Here is an 18379-nt window from a genome sequence, read left to right on the forward strand (position 1 = left end):
CCAGGCTGTCTTGGTTCCCTAGGTCCCTCCAAGGGGAAAGGTTTACCCGCCACTGCCTCCGGGCCAGGAGAGGCAACGAGTAGTAAACTCAGTGGGCCCAGATTTCTCAGTTTTCTGCCTGTCCCGAAGCCGAAGCGTGCCAGGGATGAGCGTAAGGTGCTTGGGGTCAGGGCCTCACGGATGGTTTGGACTCTAAAACCACCTATCTCATCTGTGGGTCCGACTCAGTAAGCCGGCACCGTCCTCTAGACCTGAAACAGGCAGGGGAGGGGGCACACGGGGGCGGGGCTAGGGGTAGCGGCATGGTTTCCTGGGTGACGGTCACGCGGAAGAGGCGGGGTTAGTGTCCTGCTCTCCGTCGCCCGGCTCCTGGGGGCAGTGACCAGGAACCGTGGCCCCCGAGAGCTAACCAGAGCTGGGCAGAAGAGACGGCACCAGACACTGGCAGCTCCAGACCGGGTAATTTAGTCGTGGGGCCTAACCGCAGGACGAGGGTGGGGCTGGGAAGAGGCCTGCGAGCGAAGGGCTGAGGGCATGGCCTGTGAGCTAGGGAAGGGGGCGGGGTGTGTGTGGGCGTGGCCCGGCCGGGGACCACTAGCCTTCTGTCCTGCAGGTCTGAGCGTGGGGTTGTGCGTCTCGGTGCGGGGCGCCAGCGGGCCATGCCTGGGGACTCTCCGTCGCTGTGGGAGCTGGTGGAGGAGAACGTTCCGCTCCCGGAGCGGCCCGAAGTGAAGAGGATTCTGGGGGAGACGACAGTGGACCTGAGCCTGGAGCTGTGGGCAGAGGTCAGGGAAGTGGGAAGGGGGGCCACACCCCAGGCCTGTCCCACGACTCAGGTGACTTCCCCACCTCCTCCTGCTCTGCGGGGTAACTAAAGATCCTTTTGGATCTCACAGTCTAGCCCTCTCCTGTTTAACTCCGCCCTGCCCCTCACTCCCCCAGTCGCTCTCACTCCCGTCACTTCCCTCCCCAGTCTCAAGGTGTCTTAGCTCTCCTTGCAGGTGGTGATGTTACAGTCATTGCTCCGAGAGGCTCGATCCTCCCAGTCCCCTCGCTCCCGCCCCATCTCTGACCCATCCTCCCTTCTGGCCCCCCCACCCCTCCTAAGAGACCTTGTGCGCCAGGAACTGCGGCAGCTGCTCCAAGGTCTCCGCCAGAAGGCCATCTATGAGGGCAGGTAGGAGCCTCAGAGCCCAGTCACCAGAACTTAGCCCTGCACCTGACAAGGGGTCAGGGTTGCCTTTCCTGTGGTTGCCCCGAGTTTTCTTCATGTGCACCTTCTGCAGGGACCAGACCGAGGCTTGGGTCCAGTATAGCCCCAGGGTCTTGCGTTTTGCATTGGAGGAGCCCAGGTGTGATTTTCCAGAACAGGAGATATCCCAGATGAGAGCTGGTGAACCCAGGTAAAGTGGCGATAGGAGAGGAGGGGTCTGTCCCTGCTGGGCAGAGGGCCCCAGCTAATTGGTGGGTCCCACCTGGCTCCATGCAGGAGTCCTGGTCTGGGGCTGGACACTTCTATAGCCACTTGTGGTAAGCATGAGTATATGCAGTAAAGGGCTGCAGAAGCCCAAGAGATATCTCTCAAGCCTGGGGGCAGGCAAGGCTTCCTGGAAAAGGTGGCTGGATTGATCTGGGTCTTGGAATAGTGGAACAGATTCCCAGGCAGATGAAAGAGAGAAGAGCTTTGCAGGAAGAGGAAGCACTGTATTCAAGCGTGGGTGGGAGGAAAGGAGGCTGCGTCCACTAGTCACTTGATCCTCTGGCTTGGAGAACAGGAGTGAGGGCTGGGATAGAGAGAGCTGGAGACTGGATGAGATAAATGAGCAGGAGTGTGTTCATAAGAAGTGAATGGCAGCAACTTATTTCTGATTCTCACACAACCCTTTGAAGTGGATGATGTCCCTAGTTTGCAGATAAGGAAACTAAAGCTCAGAAAAGATCACTGATTTGGCCAAGGTCACACACAGTAAAGGGTAGCAGAGCCCATTTGCATACCCATCAAACCCAGACTCCCGAACTCATCTTTGCACTGTATCATGTTGCCTTTGTGAGAAAAGACACAAAACTGTCTAGAAGTGGCATTTGTGTCCTAAAGGCCTGGGGTGAGGCAACGTGGGGAGAGTGATGTCAACTTCATCTGCCAACAGCAGTCTCAGAGACCTTAGTGTCATCAAGGATGAATTGAACATGTCCAACATTGACCAGGTTGCCGGACACCTGCGGTGAGGTCCCTGAGTGTGTGGTGGGGGTGGAAACAGGGAAGAGGGGACTGGGGCTAGATCTTGAAGTACTGGGGCTAAGAGAGGGGAGGAGGCAGCATACCTGGATTGGGAGAGAGCCAGGGGAACAAGACTTAGAGATGGAAAGGCAGGTTGCTACAGAGCTAGTTGCTGCTGGGAAGTAGCCAAGTATAGATGTCAGCAGGGACCGTGGTCTGAGGATTTTCATCCTGAGCTGGTTGCCGGAGGGGTGTGGGTGGGGGGAACCACAGATAGTTTTAAGTAGGGGAAGGGCTGTGATATGGGGAAGAATGAATGCAGGATGGGTAGCAGGCCCAGTGCAGTAGTACAGAAGAAAGAATGGTGCCTGCTGGGGTGGGCGCTATGAGATATGCAAGGAGTGAACACATTCTGTCCAGAAAGAGGCTTGGCAGGGGCTGGAGGGCTGTGCTCGGTGGCACGTGGGCAGCAGAGAGCAAGGTGGGCTGAGAAAGGAGGGTCTGGAGGGGACTTCTGGTGAGGCTAGAGGTCGGGGCTATGTGGAGGGCTCAGCGGAGATCTGGTCCTGTGGCACTGGTTCTGGCTGCTGCACACCCACGTGTCCCAGAGGCCTCTTGGAAGAGGAGTGTCGCACCTTAGAGAGGAAGATCCCCATCCTGCAGGTGAGCTGTATCCCTGGTCCTACTCCCCGCCTCCCTAGCCTTTCTTCTGAGTGTAGGCATGGCTACCTCTTGCCTGGTGTACATGTGTGTCTACGTGCGTATGTGCATGTAAAGGCTGTGTGAGTCCAGTGTCCATTTCTCAAGTGTATACTTCTTGTGTGTGTGAATTAAAAAACCCAAGATTCTGGTTGAGCCCCTAAGTTCAAGGTCAGCACTTTTAGATTAACCTGCTGAATTGGCTCCCTGGTCTTTTGCCTCCTTCTCTTCCCTAAACCTGGGTCTAGGCTAGCCACCACCTTGCCAAGCTGGGCTTTTCAGTGAGGCTGATGTTCCCCTGGGTGTTTACCCTGAGGTGGCCGGCATGAGGGGGCTGGCATGGGATGGTTCCTGGGCCCTGCCGTGGGGCTCTTGGCCTCTGTATCCTGCCTTACTCCACTCCTGCCATAAGGCCTGAGCACTGAGCCAGCTCTCCCTGCAGCGCTGCCTGGAAGAAGAGTATACAGGGGCACCCCAGCCCTCTGAGGCAATCCTAGAGCCCACCCTGGCAGGTGAGGACCCTGGGCAGGCCCCTGAGTACCCAGCTTCCTTCTCCCCACCTCACCCTTATACACACCCTAGAAGAGCTGGGCACTTCATCTCAGATATACCTCTCCTCCAGAGCTAAAGGAACAGAAGGCAGCCATGCAACTGGAGCTGCAGGCACCTCTGAGGCCTTCCTGTGTCTCCCTCGGCCACAGGTAAACCAGAGCAGATCGACAGCTGGACAGGGTGGGCTAAAGGTCAGGCTACAGCCTCTCATGGCTACTATTCCTTGTTTAGGCAGCAGCCCTCGGGTTCGTCCAGCCAGGGCCTCAGACCCTTGTCTTGCCTCCGTGGGACTACTGGAGTTTTGGCTGGGCCTCTCCAGTGCTGCCTGCCTGCCCCTCCTCTGGAATGCAGGCCTCAACGCCTGGCTGCCACCTGCCGCTGGGGACGGAAGCTTCAGTACAGCCCCAGGAAAAGGCTAGCTTCTACCCCAATGTCCAGTGCAGCGCCCCAGGCCCCAACCTGATGGGCTAGTCACAAAGTAGGCTTTAGCTTCAGCTTCTGCTGGAACTCTCCCAATCTGCTGCGGCCACCTCTCAGCTGCTGCAGCACAGCTACCTCAGATTTAGTCTTGGATGGGCCCTCGCCAGGACCCAGAGGCTGTCTGGCTGGCTGGTTCTCACCCCACCCCTTGCCAAGTCCCTGATATCTGGTCCTGACCATCACAGCCTTTGGCCTTTCTCCTCCCAGGCCTCCAGAAAGGCCTGCTGAGCACGAGCAGTGCAGAAGTCTCATCCCAGCCCTGACTCCTGTCCCTCTGGGGGACCCAGACAAAGCACAGTAGCAGCTCAGAGACAGGAATAGAAATTTCATTAAAATCTATGGACTTTAAAATCCTAGTGGTGCACGGATGGGTGGGGGTGGATGGCGCACCGTTATTGCTACAGAGAATTAGAGGCGGCTCTTCCGGGGCTTACTGCACAGAGGGGCACAGAGGATGGACAAATGGACACTGCAGGGCTTGAGGAAAGGAGCTCTGGTTCCAGAGAGGAGATGGGGCATGTGGGCTGGGGCCATTTGGCACGTGAACAAGGGCGACCCAATTTGGGAAGACAGGGTGTTTAGCCTGGTGGAGGGAGGGCAAGGGGGCGACGTTTAGGGTCCCCTTCCCCACGGCTCTGGGTTCAGACCTTCTGCTGAGCAGCACTCCACCCCTGACCCCCAGAAACTAGTGCTTTGGGCAGGCTGCTGAGTCATGGGCCTTTGCTGGCTAGGCCTGGCCGCCAGGGCTGGCATGAGGCGCGGAAACCCCAGGTCAGGCGAGTGAGGTGCAGGCAGGCCTGGAAGACAGACTGGGCCCGAGGCTGGGGGCAAGGGAGTGGCAACCACAGTTAACACAATTTTTACAAAAATAATTGCACAGACAAACAGGGCTGGACAGCACAGCCTGACAAGTAACACTGTACAGCCCCCTAGCCCCTCTCCCTGCCTCCAGGGAGGAAGATCCAAATTTGCTTGGGCAGAGGCTAGGGTCTGCTCTGAGGGCAGGAACACTGGTCAGGAGGCTGGAGGCCCAAGGACAGGGACAGGTAAGGGGGCCCACCCAGAACCTCAGCTCAGGGCAGAGTGTGGGGGCATCAGAGGCCACATAAAGCCCCTCAGGCCTCTGGGGACCTGGCCCAAGACCCCTAAAAAGTGCTTTGGCCCCTACCCGTCAACCCTACCTTCCCCTCTCCCCTCAGCTGCCATCTTGGCATCCAGAGGACCTGTAAACACTGGGGACACGAGCACGAATGACCGCACTAGCAGTGGTGGCCAAGGTGACAGCAGCTGCCCTGGTCAGGGCTTGGCAGGGACAGGCAGTGACACCTGTCCACTGCCTCCCCAGTCTCTGTGATGGGAACACAGGACGGGGCTGAGGCACTCCCCGGCAGCTGTGCTCATATCCGGGAGTCCTGCAGACGGCTGGAGCCATTGCTGCCCACCACGGGGATCTGGGCCTTGTCCGGGTGCAGTGGCTGGACCTCAAGCCCATCTTCAGGAGAGGGTGGTATGGTGGGGGCATAGCGTCCAGTCCGGTGCTCCAGGAGGGCAGGGCCCCAATCTCTGCTGGGCTTTGTGGCATTTTTCAAACGCTGCAGGAGATGAAAGTGGGTGGGGGGAGGGAGGATCCGAAGGGAACCATTAAGCTCCATCCATCCACCCCACCCAGTTTCATCCGGCTGCCCCTTGACCCCACCTCTCACCTGGAGGAGGGTGTCCCCATCTGTGCGGCAGAGCTGGAACAGGGCGTAGAGTGGGATGCAAATAACGGAGGACAGAGCCATGAGGAAGCCAATGGCCACCGCCCAGCCTGGATACTGGTAGTGGTTGTAGGTGATGGGCCGGTACTGGATCACCGTGAAGATGAGAATGAACTGCAGAGAGCAGGGGATGGGAGTGGGCATGAGGCCCACCCAGCCCCACCCAGGCCTCAGGCCTCCTATCAGTACCCGCTTCCTTCCTTTCCAGTTTCCCAAACTAGAAAGAGGAATACTGGGGAGAGCAGGGCCAATGTCAGTGTTTGGGTGGTGGAAAAAGCAGATGAAACCAAGGGTCCAGGGCATGATGGGCAGTTGGCAGTGGAAGGGGAGAGATCTTTGCCATAATCCTGAATGAGCCAGGGAACAATTAAGCTGATGTCACCTTTGGAAGTCATTCTGCTCAAAGACTCGCAATAGCTCCCTATTGCCTACTGAAGTAAGGCCAAATTCCTGGCCTTTAGGACTTTTACCTCCTCACATTGAGACTTCAGCTTATCTTTCTGGCCTGATTACCCTTATGTCAATGTCTCAGCTATACCCAGCGTTGTCCACCCTCTTCATTTACTCCGGAGACTCCTCTGCATCTTCCTCTGGCAAACCCTATGCAAATTGCCACCACCTTCAAGAAGCCTCTCCTGATTTCCCATCTCCTCTTCCTGAAAGGCATTTTTCATTTGCTAAGTATTTGTTTAATGGTCCCCGTAGACCTGGGAGCCTCTGAGGATTGCATCAGCTGGGTCTTCAGCGTCCAGCACAGTGCCTGTCATAACCTCATTTGCTGATTTGAACTGACTTGTGCAGAGAGGTGGGAGATATGGTTGGGGACAGCTTGGGAAGGCTCCAAAGGCTAGAAATGGTGACTGTCAGGCTGGAGATGCCCTCAGGAACAGCTTTGGAAAAAATTAGTAAGATGAGAAATAAAGTCTTGAGCCACAGAACAAAAAAAACTAAAGGAAGTAATAACTGTGTGGTGTCACGTGGTTACTAGACTTTTTGGGGTGGTCACTTCATAAGGTATATAGATGTCTAATCATTATGTTGTACACCCGAAACTAATATATTGTATGTCAACTATAATTAAAAATAAATTTTAAAAAACCGAAGAAAGCAAAAAGATGATGGGCAGGCGGCTCATGGGCCACCCAGAGGGCCTGTGTGTGTCTGCGTGGCTCCCCAGCAGGGCTCAGCCTCTGCCTTCTGAGCCCCTAGCTGCATCCTGGAGCTCAGGCTACTTCCGCCTTCCTAGTGACCAAATTCTGGAGGTCCAGACCCACATCCAACAGGGGGCCCCTCCTGGGATGCTGCACATAGTAGGAACTTATAACAAGTTTCCTAAATGAACCTAGATCCTGATCTAGATGGGGACAAATCCTTTATTTGAGCTGACGGAAGAAGTTTGTCAAAAAAAGCTTTTCAGAAAATGGAGTTTGTCAAAAAAAGCTTTTCAGAAAATGTAAAGAAGTAAAGCCCTGAAGAAAACATGACAGCCCAGAAACACGTGTCTACGGAGCCTGAAGTTCTCACCTTAAGGCAACCCCAGTTCAGCTTTCTGCGTACAGAGAGGACACTCACTGCCCACCTTGCCTTACTCTCCCGGAGACACTGGACCCAGGTCACGGCTGCCCCTATAGCCCATCTCCTTCCTACCTCCTGCCTTGCATTGGCTGGTGCCCAAGGTCTCTCCCCTGGGGGTAGGGCGGGGAGCTTCCTGGGCCTCAGCCACCACACCCAGAGGGCATGGTGCTTGGCAGTTGTGCCTGTCCTCCCTGGCCTTTTCGCCACTTACGGGAGACTTCCGCTCCTCCTATTTCAAAGCTGGGCCAGTGGCCCGAGCTGGTGCCTGTGCCAAGCTCGGGAAAAATCCTACACCCTGTGTGGTGGAGGATTCAGCTCTCAGGGGCCTTTTGTTCAGAAACATGAGCCAAAGTGGACACCCAGTGCTGAGCCCCATGTGGCACAGAGGAGCTGGGTGTGACAGGCATGACTCTGGACACTGCCCTTGCCATTGTGCTGATCCCTCTGTCACTCAGACATGGCCCTGCCTCTTCTCTGTAGAGTGACCATTACACTATTAAACACTTCACGCCCCCGTTTACCACCCTAAGCACAAAGGAGCAAATCAGATGGTTTTAGCCTAGGGGTTATTCTTCCTTCCCGTGGTGGTTTGTAGCATAACACTGGTCCAGCACGCAGGCTCTAGATCGGACTACCTGCTTCACATGGTGGTGGTTCCCCTCATTAGCTGTGTAAACTTGGGTCAATTAATTAACATCTCGGTGGCCTCAGTTTCCTTATCTATGAAGTGGGGATGATAATGATACCTTGGAGAGCTGTATTACATGAGTTATTATATGAGCAGCATACAGAAAGTGCCTGGTTCCTAGCCATGGTGGGAGTTCCTGCCACCAATTTAGCTCCCAAACGGGTTTTCCAGGTGTTGAATATTGGTGGAAACCAAGACCTCCCAAGCCAGCCCGTGCCAGCGCCTGGAAGGCTTACAGGTTGCCCCTGATCCTGAACTAACACATGGTTCATACAGCCTGCTGCTGGAACACTCATGCATTCACACCATGAACCCTGAGCACCCCGAGCACCTCGGCTATAATGGATTGGAGACAAGAGCTCAGTGAGGCTGACAGAAGCTGATACCAATATCAATAATGGTTCCTGAGACCCCAAAGACAGGCAGGAACGTCAGGGATGCTGGTGGGGAGGGGATGGGGCGGGGGCGGGCAACTCTCAGCTGCTGCTAGCTTGCTTTCCCCTTCCAGGCTGGGTACTGTCTTCAGTCCTACTCAGGGTTCTGCGCTCCCTTCCTAACCCAAGGCCAGGGCCTGGGTGGTTCTGCATCTCCACATACCTGTCTGACTCTATGCAACCTCCCTCAGACTACCAATGGCTAGTGCTGTGGAGCTCCCATGGGAGCTCTGGCCAGATGGACGGGCTCCTGCTCTCCCTCTGCTGGTTCTCAAGAGAAGGACACTTGCCATGAGGCAGCAGGGGAAGGGAGAGGCCAGCTCAGGAACTTACAAAGATGATAGCTGGAGAGACAAAGCGCCAGCAGATCTGGAAGAAGAAGGGCGGTGGGAATCCCAGCATCATCTGGATGTCCTGGAAGTAGTTCCGGTGCCCTGGAGGGGTGGGGGGGTCAGTGGACCAGGCAGGACAGTGTGGGCTTGGGAGGCCATGGAAGGTTGGGCACTTACCGTAGATGTACATGATGGACACACACATGATGCAGGAGATGACGACCAAGGAGAAGCTGGCCGCGTAATTGTCCATTAACAGCAGCCAGTAGATGCCTGCCTGTGGGCCAGCAGGCAGCTGAGTCGGGAGTGCCGAGGCTAGGCTCCCCAACCTGTTATCCCCCCATACCCTCGCAACTCCTGCCCAGCCTTCCCCTCAATTCTTACTTGGCTGGTGAGGGGGATGCCCAGCAGGAAACCAGCCACGGCCACGCCCAAGGTCACATAGGTCTTTTTCTGCAGGATCCACTCATTCCCCACCTCATCCACAATGGCCGTGACCAGTGTCTCCAGGAGGCAGAACTGCAAGATACAGCCATCAGAGCAGGGGCCTGACTTCTGCCCCCACCCCTCCTCCTCAAGTCACTGGCCCACGTCCCACACCCCATACCTGAGTGCCCAGACCCAGCAAGATGAGCATGAAGAAGAAGAGTAGGGACCAGAGTGGGGAGATGGGCAGCAGTGTGAGGGCCTCCGGGTAAGCCACGAAGGCCAGGCCAGGGCCATGGTCTGCCACACGAGACACGTCCACACCCAGGTGATTGGCCATGAAGCCCAGGATGGAGAAGATGACAAAGCCAGCATAGACGCTGGTGGCACAGTTAGTGATGCTGATGATGACGCTGTCCCTGATGGGGAGGAAAACAGGCCGAGTTCAAGGCACGCAGCTTGCTTCCCTCTGCCTGATTTGGGCTAGGAGAGGACTTGGGGACAGGGAAATTTCTAGGAACAAAGGTGCCCCAACCTCTTTTCTGGTCTGCTCTGGGCCTTTTTAAGTGGGTCGGAGGCTCTCGAGTCCTTACAGACCCTTGGGGCATCACTGTCCCCACCCCTCTTTTCTCTCCTACCAAAGTTCTCTATACATCCACCAATGACCCTGTCCAGACCCAGCCTTCCCAGGACCTCAAGGCTATGAGTGGAAGGGAGGGTGCTGGGAGACCAGGAGGCTGCCCTGGGTCTGGTGGGTCTGGGGGGGTTTAAGGTCAGGCTGCAGAAGGCAGGAGATGAGGACAGCCCCAGGGCTGGCGGGAGAGTCTCACCGGTAGCAGTTGTTGTGGAACTTGTTGTAGGAAGCCATAGTGATGAGGCCACCCCAAGCACACCCCAGCGAATAGAAGATCTGGGAGGCAGCATCCCCCCACACCTATGGGGGTGAGGGGCCAGCAAGGCAATGTGGTCAGAGGCAGCCACCTCCCTGCCCCTCCCCTTCCCTTCCGGGTGGCCCCCCACACCCCACCTCCCTGCCCCTCCCCATCCCTTCCGGGTGGCGCCCCACACCCCACCTTGGCCTCCAGGATCTTGTCCCACTGTGGAGTCAGGTAGTACATGATGCCCGTGAAGGCTCCTTCCAGGGTCACGCCGCGGACAAACAGGATGGTCAGCACCACGTAGGGAAACGTGGCTGTGAAGTACACCACCTGCGCAAGACAGCTCCACTGGACTGCTCCAGGCAATCCGGCCCTGGCGCCACCTCCTTGGTCCCCAACCACCACCTGCCCTCTGGGCCCTCATCCCTTCCCATGTCCCTTCATCACCCCACCTACACACACACACACACACACACACACACACACACACACACCAGGTAGGGGAGGCAGGAATTTCCTGAGTGGGCACAAACCCTGCCAGGTGAGGGGTGCTTACTTTCCCTGAAGACTTGACCCCTCGGATGAGGCAGAGGAACACAACCACCCAGGAGACGCCGAGGCAGCCGAGGAGGGGCAATCGCACCTCTCCAAAGTTCCCAATGTCGTTTGACAGCTTCAGCACGTAGAGCCTGGGGAGGGGATACTCTGTCACTGAGGGCCAGCACCACTGCCCAGAAACAGATTCCCCAGGCCCAGGGCCTGGCCTGGCAGCCTCTTCCATTTTCACAAGGTCCCAGGGGCCCACTGGTGAGATGTGAGCCACTGTGGGGCCCCAGCCCCGGCCAGCCCAGCTCCCCCTGCCTGTTGCCCCCAGGGACGCTATTGCTTGCAGTCTCTCCCAGGACCCTAAAGGCTCCTGGAGGCCACGCAGCCCTGGGCTAGCCTCCTCAGCCCCTGGGGTGTGGAGGTCTTCCTGTCCCCACTCAGGCTCACATCCTATCAAGTGTCATCTCCTTCAGGAAGCCTTCAGCAAGCTATTCATCTGCACTAGTCTCTGTTTCTGATGAATGGAGGGAGGCAGCAGAGTGCTAAGTGAGGACTGGAGGCTCTGGAGCACAGCGGCTGAATTCCTCCTTTGCATATGCATAGCTCTGTCTAGCGCCCTGTGTGCCACACTAGCTGCTGTTTTAATCACCTGGACATTTATGTGTCAGGCCTTGTGCTAGGTGCTGGTCACATGGACCTGGATCAGGCATTGTGGGCACCGCCAGGAGAGGCAAACTGGAAAGTTTTCCAGAAGAGGTGAGGTTTGAACAGAGGCTTGAGGAATGCGGACGAGGTGAGTAAGGAGAAGTGGAAATGCGTGCCAGGCTGAGGGAAGAGCACCGGGCAAGACAGGGGGTCATGAAACACCATGGCCCAGCCTGGGCTTGTTGGTAGCTCAGAAAGGCTGGAAGAGAAAGTGAAAGGAAGAGATAAAGACAAAGGATAGGAAGAGACCAGATCATATGAAGCTATAAAGTCAAGGCCTAGAAGTTTGAATTTTATCCTGAGGCCAAAGGGAAGCCTCTGAAAGGTTTTCCTAAGAGCACTCTTGGGGTCTCTCCATGGCTTGAAACCTTGCAGCAGCTCCCACCTCTGGCCGTGGAAAAGCCAAAGTCCCTACGGTGGTTAAGAAGCCCTACGTGATCTGTGACCTCCTACCTGCCACCTCTCTGATCTCTCCTACTCTCCTCCATGCTCACTGCTCTAGCTGCACTGGGCTCCTTGTTGTTCCTTAAACATGCCAGGCATACCTCCACCTCAGGGCCTTTGCACGTGCTATTCTCTCTTTCCCCCAATATCTATATGTACACATGGCAGTGCTCTTTCCTCAGATATCCACATGCGCACATGGGTGTGTGACCTGTGCGGTCACACAGGGCTCCTTGGTTTAATGCTCTATCATTATCATCTTGAAATTCTTAAGACATTTGAACAAGGGGCCTCATATTTTCATTTTGCACTGGGCCTCACGAGTTATGCAGCTGGGGTTGTCAATATGGCCCTCTTCTTTCTTACTTCCTTTGGGTTTTTACTCAAGTGTCCTCTCTGCCAAGGGGCCTTCTCTGTCTACCCCACTTAAACTTGCAGACCTGGCCCCAGCTCAGCAACCCTTATTACCTCCTTCTTTGCTATATTTTCCTCCACAGCACATGTATCCTTCTATTATATTGTAACTTTCACCTATGTATTTTGTTCATCATCTGTCCTTTATGAAAGCAGAGTTTTTGTCTGTTTTGTTCACTGATATATCCCTCCATGCCTGGCACAATCCCTGGCACAGAGCAGAGCTAAGTAAATATTTGTTGAATAAACAAATGAATGAATGAACATTGTGGTAAATGGATTGGGAGGTAAACAGGGGAAACCTGGAGGCAGGCCAGTTTGGTTGGTGTAGTTGTCTAGTCTAGAAGCGAGGAGCAAGAGACAAGCTCTTAAGCCTCAGTTTCCTCATCTGTAAAGTGGGCATATTAACATCAACCCAGGACAGTTTGTAGCTAAATTTAGGTAAATACAGGCTCCTTTCTTTTCCCACTTACAGCTAGGACCTCCCAGCATAGCTCATAGGCTGTCCTCTATCGTTCTTAGATTTTTCACCTTGTTTTTTCCAAATCAGTTCTCAAACCTCATGACAACATTTTTAACACCTTATGATGGGATGTTACTCTGTCCCTCATGGGACAATGTTGCCAGGCCTGTGATTTGGTATTTGCTTGGCCAGCCTGCCTGACTGTTAGACTTGCAAGCAGTTTGGCCTTCCTCCTCTTGGCCTCAAATCTTCCTCCAGGCTGTCCTTCAAGAGTGACCTGCAGAGGGCACTGTCCAACACCTCCCTCTCCTGCCCAACTGCCACTGGGATGGTTCATTCAACAGGCCTCAGCAGCACCCTGGGCTAGGTCCTCTCCAGGCTCTTAGGTGATGGGGGAACCAAGACAAAGGGATGGGAGAAGTTCAGAAGCTGTGGGACCACCATGAGAGGTTCCGGGTCCCCTTCAGCAATGCTTTCCAATCTCTTTTCCTTTTTGGCTTATTGGGATAAACAAACAAGGTCATTCAAAGCTGAAGGCAACTGGTCTGAGGACTCTGGGCTGCCCAGGCCTTGCCTGACCGGAATACCTACTGGGGGCACATCTGTGTTGAAAAGCTCTGCCTACCAGAAAAGCCACAGGGTCCTTCTACTGCTAGTACTCAGAGTCACTTTAAATACCAGCATTCAAAGTAAAGAAACCATTTCTAGTTCAAAAGTTTTTTTAACTTAATTATATTAAAACTAGTAGTGTTTCATACTATTTTTATTGTAAGAGTACAGCATTACAATAGTAGAGATTAAAGAGTTTAGAAGGCTAACCTGAGAACCAAATAATTCTACCTTTGTTTTTCTGGCACTATATTTAGTTTTTGGTTTTGTTTTAGGTTTGGACCATGTGCTTTTGAGATCAAACATTTAACCTAAGAAATTTTGAAGCCCAACATATTCAGAACATTATGCAGAACGTTCTTTTTATGCAGAACATCTCTAGATTTATTCTGCATTATTTTTAAATTTCCCCAACCACATGGTAAACACTTTGAGAACAGGACATCCTAATCTATTTCTTTGCATCTCCAGCAGTGGCTATTCTTGTGCTCACTGAGCACTTATCATTGTTCTTAGTTATTTATGCTGCATTATCTCATTTCGTCTTCTAAACAATAAGGTAAGTGTTGTAAGCACCCCCATTTAATGGATGAACAGCTGAGACTTGGAGAGGTGTGGTGACCTCCCAAAGTCACACAGCTGGTAAATGGCAGAGCCAGAGTGAGGTCCGTGTGACCTCAGAGCTGCCGTGAAGACACAGGGAGAGTGGTGCTGACATTTGAGTCTCACTGGTTGTCGGGTGCTGTGTTGGGCACCATGGGGTGGTGGGGTGAGAGGGTATGGTCATGAGCTTAGGCTATGAGAAGACTGTGAAACAAGACTGTGAATAGTGAGGGAGGGAGGGAGGGCCGTAGTCCAGAAGGGCAAGCAAGAGGAACACACGGACTCAGAAATCTGTCCTCCGGGCTTCTCCCACTTCATAGTTTTTTGGTCTTTCTTTTGACTTTCTTTCCTCATTTGTAAAATGGGAATATTTTATAATACCTGCACAAACTAGCTAGTAGGGTTGTTGTGGGGTTCAAATGGGATCATGCAGCTTTCTAAGGGGATGTTGGAGAGTGTGGACCAAGAACACATGGGCCTAATTCACACCAGGCACCAAGAAGAGAGAAGACAGATGGACATAGGAGCCTAGTTCTTTAACCTCTGAATGTCAGTCTCTGAATTTGAGAAATTAGGGATAATATTATATGAGACAATATGCTCCCAAAATGGGGATGCTTGCTATTCCTTCAGAAGCTAACCTGGGCAGCCTGCTCAAGGGCCATTTCCCCAGGCTCTCCAGGAGGGGGCAGCAGGGAGCTGTCCTGCAGAGAAAGATTCCTGCCGGGGACCCACTGCTGGGTAGGCAGTTGGGGCTCCAGTCCTGGCTGAGAAGAATTCAATCGGCCACACAATGGGGCCCCCGACCATGACCAATTTTCTTTGAGGACTATTCCCCTCTGATTGCACTAGTTAAAATCTCCAGAACTTTGCCATGGAAGGCCCCACCAGGCTGGGAATTCCTGGCAGACAGCCCTGAGACCAGAGCTTCTAGAACATCCCAGGGGGTGTGGGTGGGACTTTGTACACCTGGGAACTTCCAAGGAGGTTCATCTCCGGTCTAGGTCAACTTGCTCAGTCCACAGCATGCCTCATATGCAGTAGAACACGTAACTGGGTACTTTTTTCTTAGTTCTCCCATTAGATGCGAACTCCATGAGGACAGTATCTGTGTATCTTACTTGCTGCTCTGTCTCCCCTGAGTGCAGTGTCCGATACCTGGTAGGTGCTTAAAAATGATCTGTCCAGTGACTGAGTGACTGTCTCCCAAGAGGTGATTCTGCCCACCCCTCACTGGGAAGCAGTAGCTCTGTTGTCTACATAATGAGCCCTCCTTCTCCTCCCACTCCCCCGCCGCAGGTTTGGGCTCTGGGACTGGGCTTAGAGGATATCGACCTGCTAGGACTTCAAGTATCACTGGGGCCTTGGCCATTTCTCCTATGGCTTTCATCACCTGGTGGAGAAAGCCTCAAACACTTAGCCTGGCCCAGGAAGCCCTGTACCATATGATACCTGGCTCTTTCTGTCTTAATATTCAGTGTCTCACCTGCCACTGACCCTAGTTCCAGTTTGCTGCCTCCTGGCCTCGGCTCACCTGCTCATGTCTCTTCCAGTCTCTTCTCTGCCTCCTTTTCTCCCTCCCCTGAGAAGCCTTCTTAGCCACTCCTCTTGCCTCCATTCCCTTAGAACTGACTGCTACCCACTTTGTGCCCCACCACACCCCTGTGCACCAAAGCACCTGCCCCTGATATGATTGGCTACCTGTCTCCCCACTGGACTGTGAGCTCCTCAGGGCAGGAGCTCTAGGCCATTCACATCCGATTGGCACACAGGGCCTGGCAGAGCTATGCAGTGAACATTTGTGGAATGAATGGGTGAGACTCATTGGCGTCCAAAGCCTTCTGCCCATAGGTTCTCCAACAGGACATGGGGAATTTCCTCAGGATGTACTGCTGTACCCTCACACACACCTAGTTGGGACAAGGTGTTCCAGACACCTCCAGCAGCAGCTACCCTTCAGCCAGCTCTGAGACTCCAGAGGCTGTCTTTCCTGAGCATGGCTTAATGATGACAGCCCGGGGCTCAGGAAACTTTTATGGCTCCTTGTGCTCTGCAGCATTAAATCTAAATTTAATTCTTGTAAGTTCTCCAAGAAGGCCAGTGCCCCCTCTTAGGCCATCTCGTGGCCCATGAGTTCCCCGCATACCTTTTACTCTCATCAGAAGAGGTTCCTCTCAGTCTCAGGAGCAACTGTTGCTCATCTGGGCCCCAAGGCCTTTGCTCATACTGTTCTTCTCATCAGGAAGTCAGCTCCCTTTTCCCTGACTTTCCTCTGCAGCCTTGCCTGACTGCTGGAGCCTTCCCTCACTGCTCCTTTGTAAGGACTCTCCAACGCTTCCACTGCTCTCTGTGTGTCAGTCTCTTCTCCTGAATAGGCTGTGAATTTCTTATACCGCTTCACATACCTCTGCCCTGCTCGGTGCCCAGCAGAAGGCTGAACGTGCAGCAGGCACCCTACCAAGTCTGCAGATGGTTGCCTGATGGTAAGAGGGAGGGCTGAGAGTTGGCTCCACGTGTCCCCCCAGCCCAGGTCCAATGCGGGCCTCACCTCCAGTACTCCTCGCTGGGGCTGGTCCTCTGAAGGGTGCGGTTGAGCAGGTGGGAGAGGTTACTGGGCAAGGTGGCAGGCTGGGAGCCATGGGAGCCATTGGTGAGGTTGGAGGCATCCAGCACACCAGCACAGTCAGGCGAGTTCCAGGGGTTATTGCAGTAGGCCCAGGGCAGCACGTGTGTCATGGATGAAAAGAAGTAGTAGAAAGCGATGCAGATGACCACGTTGTAGTAGATGCCAATGTACGTAGATACCACCATCATGCCATAGCCAACACCTGGGGGAGCAGAAGGGGACAGCAGCCTCACACATCTAGCTGAAGGAGATGAAGTTAATATCAAAGGGCCCAGGGGCAGGCTTTTATGGAGGGCCACAGAAGGGACAGGTCAAAGTCTTAGCAGAGGCAAGCTAGGAAGTAAAGAGGTTTTATGTATACATGTGGTAGGAGGTAAGGGTGGAGGCCAAGCAAACACGGATCCCAGCATGCGTCTGTGGCCTTGGCCATTGATGTGGGGCTTGGGATCAGCACCAGGGCTCCAGAGGAGTTTGCAGTGTTTATACAGATGGGTGGGTCTGCCCAGCCCCAAGGAAGGCCTGTGTGTGTGTGTGTGTGTGTGTGTGTGTGTGTGTGTGTGTGTGGCAATGCACCCCACCCAGTCTCACCTTTGAACATGGGGCTGATCCTCCAGACCCCCAGGCAACCCTGACTTGCAAACTGGCCGAAGGAGAGCTCCATGAAGAAAAGAGGGATCCCGCAGAATATCAGCATGATGAAGTAGGGGAACATGAAGGCACCTGGCAGGCAAGGGGAGGGCTGGCTCAGGAATGGACTGTGGGACCCACCCAGAATCCAACAGCCAAACCTTTGAAGTTGGCTAGGGCCTGAGGAGGGTGTGCCATGAACTGAGTAGGAGCCTAGGTCTGAGGTATACTACCCATGGCCTGTCTTTTGATCTTGACAGAGGCTCCCAAGAAGTCTGTTCTGAGCAGAACTCAAGCCCCAGAGCCACTGTGTTTGGGTGGGATTTGATGGCTTAACCAAGCAATTTCACAAGCATAAGTCACTGGGATCCTCACATGTCCCTGAACTATTTAGGGGGCTGTTGAAACACAGGGGATAGAAGACAGGGAACCTCAGGAAGTTGGGGTGCTTTTCTCCACTTCTCCCCACCTTGAGGGAGCAGGCTAGCACATCAGACCCTAACAACAGACTGCCAGAATCGGGGCTGGTCTGTGCCTTAGATAAAGGACACCTAAGCCAGGGATGGGGGTGAGATCAGGGCCAGAGGCTAGCCTGTCTGGAGTGAGGTCTGTGCCAGAGAGGGGATGACCCAGGCCCTGATGGGTGGGCCCTGTCTGAGTTGGTGGTCCCTGCCCTGTGCCCTCTGGGTACCTCCCCCGTTGCGATAGCAGAGGTATGGGAAGCGCCAGACATTGCCCAGGCCCACGGCATAGCCCACGCTCGTCAGTACAAACTCGATCTGGTTGCCCCAGTTGCCTCGTTTGAGGTTCTGGTCCTTCTTGGTGGCCTCGCTGGGCACAGCACCATTCTGTGGGGACAGGAGAGAAGCTACCATCAGCAAGGCATTTAAGCTCCCATGCCTGACCCTCTGTGCCTCCCCCAGTGGGGACGCCGTGGGCCCTCCAAGCTCCCACCCCCACACTGGGCTTCCCTTCTGCTAGCAGGAGCCACAGGCAGGCCTGGCAGAGGAAGGGAGCAGGGAGGAGCAGCTGCCAGAGGGCACCAAGCGGGACCTCCCTCACTAGCCCCCCAGCACCCGGTGCCAGGGACACCAGCCCACCTGAGGAGGTGCTGCCAACATTTGACAAGTGGGACACTGAGGGGGAGCTAGAGTAGAAGCCCCCCAGCCCCAGCCCCTCCAAAGCCTCTCCTTTCCTTTCTGGGTGAGGATATGGGAGCAGCTGAGCCTCATACCAAGCAGCCAAGTAGGGCTGGGCACAAAGGGACTTGTGTCCAGACAGCCCCCCTCCGCCCGCCACC

At 54.5% G+C, this 18379-nt stretch overlaps 2 protein-coding genes across 6 annotated transcripts in view; one reads left to right on the forward strand and one right to left on the reverse strand.

The window, feature by feature from the left end:
* The first annotated feature begins 27 nt into the window (after positions 1-27).
* Positions 28-6655, forward strand: CCDC24 (coiled-coil domain containing 24). 3 transcript variants are annotated; one of them, XM_039883831.1, is made up of 9 exons: positions 28-156; positions 614-785; positions 1002-1177; positions 1287-1403; positions 2148-2222; positions 2827-2881; positions 3360-3429; positions 3540-3618; positions 3701-6655. In XM_039883831.1, exons 1-9 carry the CDS (start codon positions 146-148, stop codon positions 3930-3932), a joined length of 987 nt encoding a protein of 328 aa, XP_039739765.1. In that variant the 5' UTR covers positions 28-145; the 3' UTR covers positions 3933-6655. The 3 variants fall into 3 exon arrangements, with proteins under 3 accessions (XP_039739765.1, XP_039739773.1, XP_039739784.1); XM_039883839.1 differs by having other exon boundaries at positions 41-459; XM_039883850.1 differs by lacking the exons at positions 28-156; positions 614-785; positions 1002-1177 and having other exon boundaries at positions 1260-1530.
* SLC6A9 (solute carrier family 6 member 9) overlaps positions 4260-18379 on the reverse strand; it is a 31272-nt gene continuing 17152 nt past the window's right edge. The window contains exons 3-14 of one of the 3 annotated variants that reach the window (XM_039883736.1): positions 17771-17927; positions 17041-17172; positions 16375-16654; positions 10599-10731; positions 10238-10372; positions 9995-10098; positions 9346-9583; positions 9123-9257; positions 8916-9015; positions 8740-8840; positions 5653-5823; positions 4260-5541 (exon numbers count right to left, since the gene is read on the reverse strand). In XM_039883736.1, coding sequence (XP_039739670.1) covers positions 5347-5541; positions 5653-5823; positions 8740-8840; positions 8916-9015; positions 9123-9257; positions 9346-9583; positions 9995-10098; positions 10238-10372; positions 10599-10731; positions 16375-16654; positions 17041-17172; positions 17771-17927 — 1881 coding nt within the window. In that variant the 3' untranslated portion in view covers positions 4260-5346. The remainder of the gene's footprint in view (positions 5542-5652; positions 5824-8739; positions 8841-8915; positions 9016-9122; positions 9258-9345; positions 9584-9994; positions 10099-10237; positions 10373-10598; positions 10732-16374; positions 16655-17040; positions 17173-17770; positions 17928-18379) is intronic. The other 2 variants (XM_039883744.1, XM_039883753.1) reach the window with 2 other exon arrangements.

Source organism: Pteropus medius, unplaced genomic scaffold (assembly GCF_902729225.1).
Source record: "Pteropus medius unplaced genomic scaffold, Ma_sr-lr_union100, whole genome shotgun sequence".
NCBI lineage: Eukaryota > Metazoa > Chordata > Mammalia > Chiroptera > Pteropodidae > Pteropus > Pteropus medius.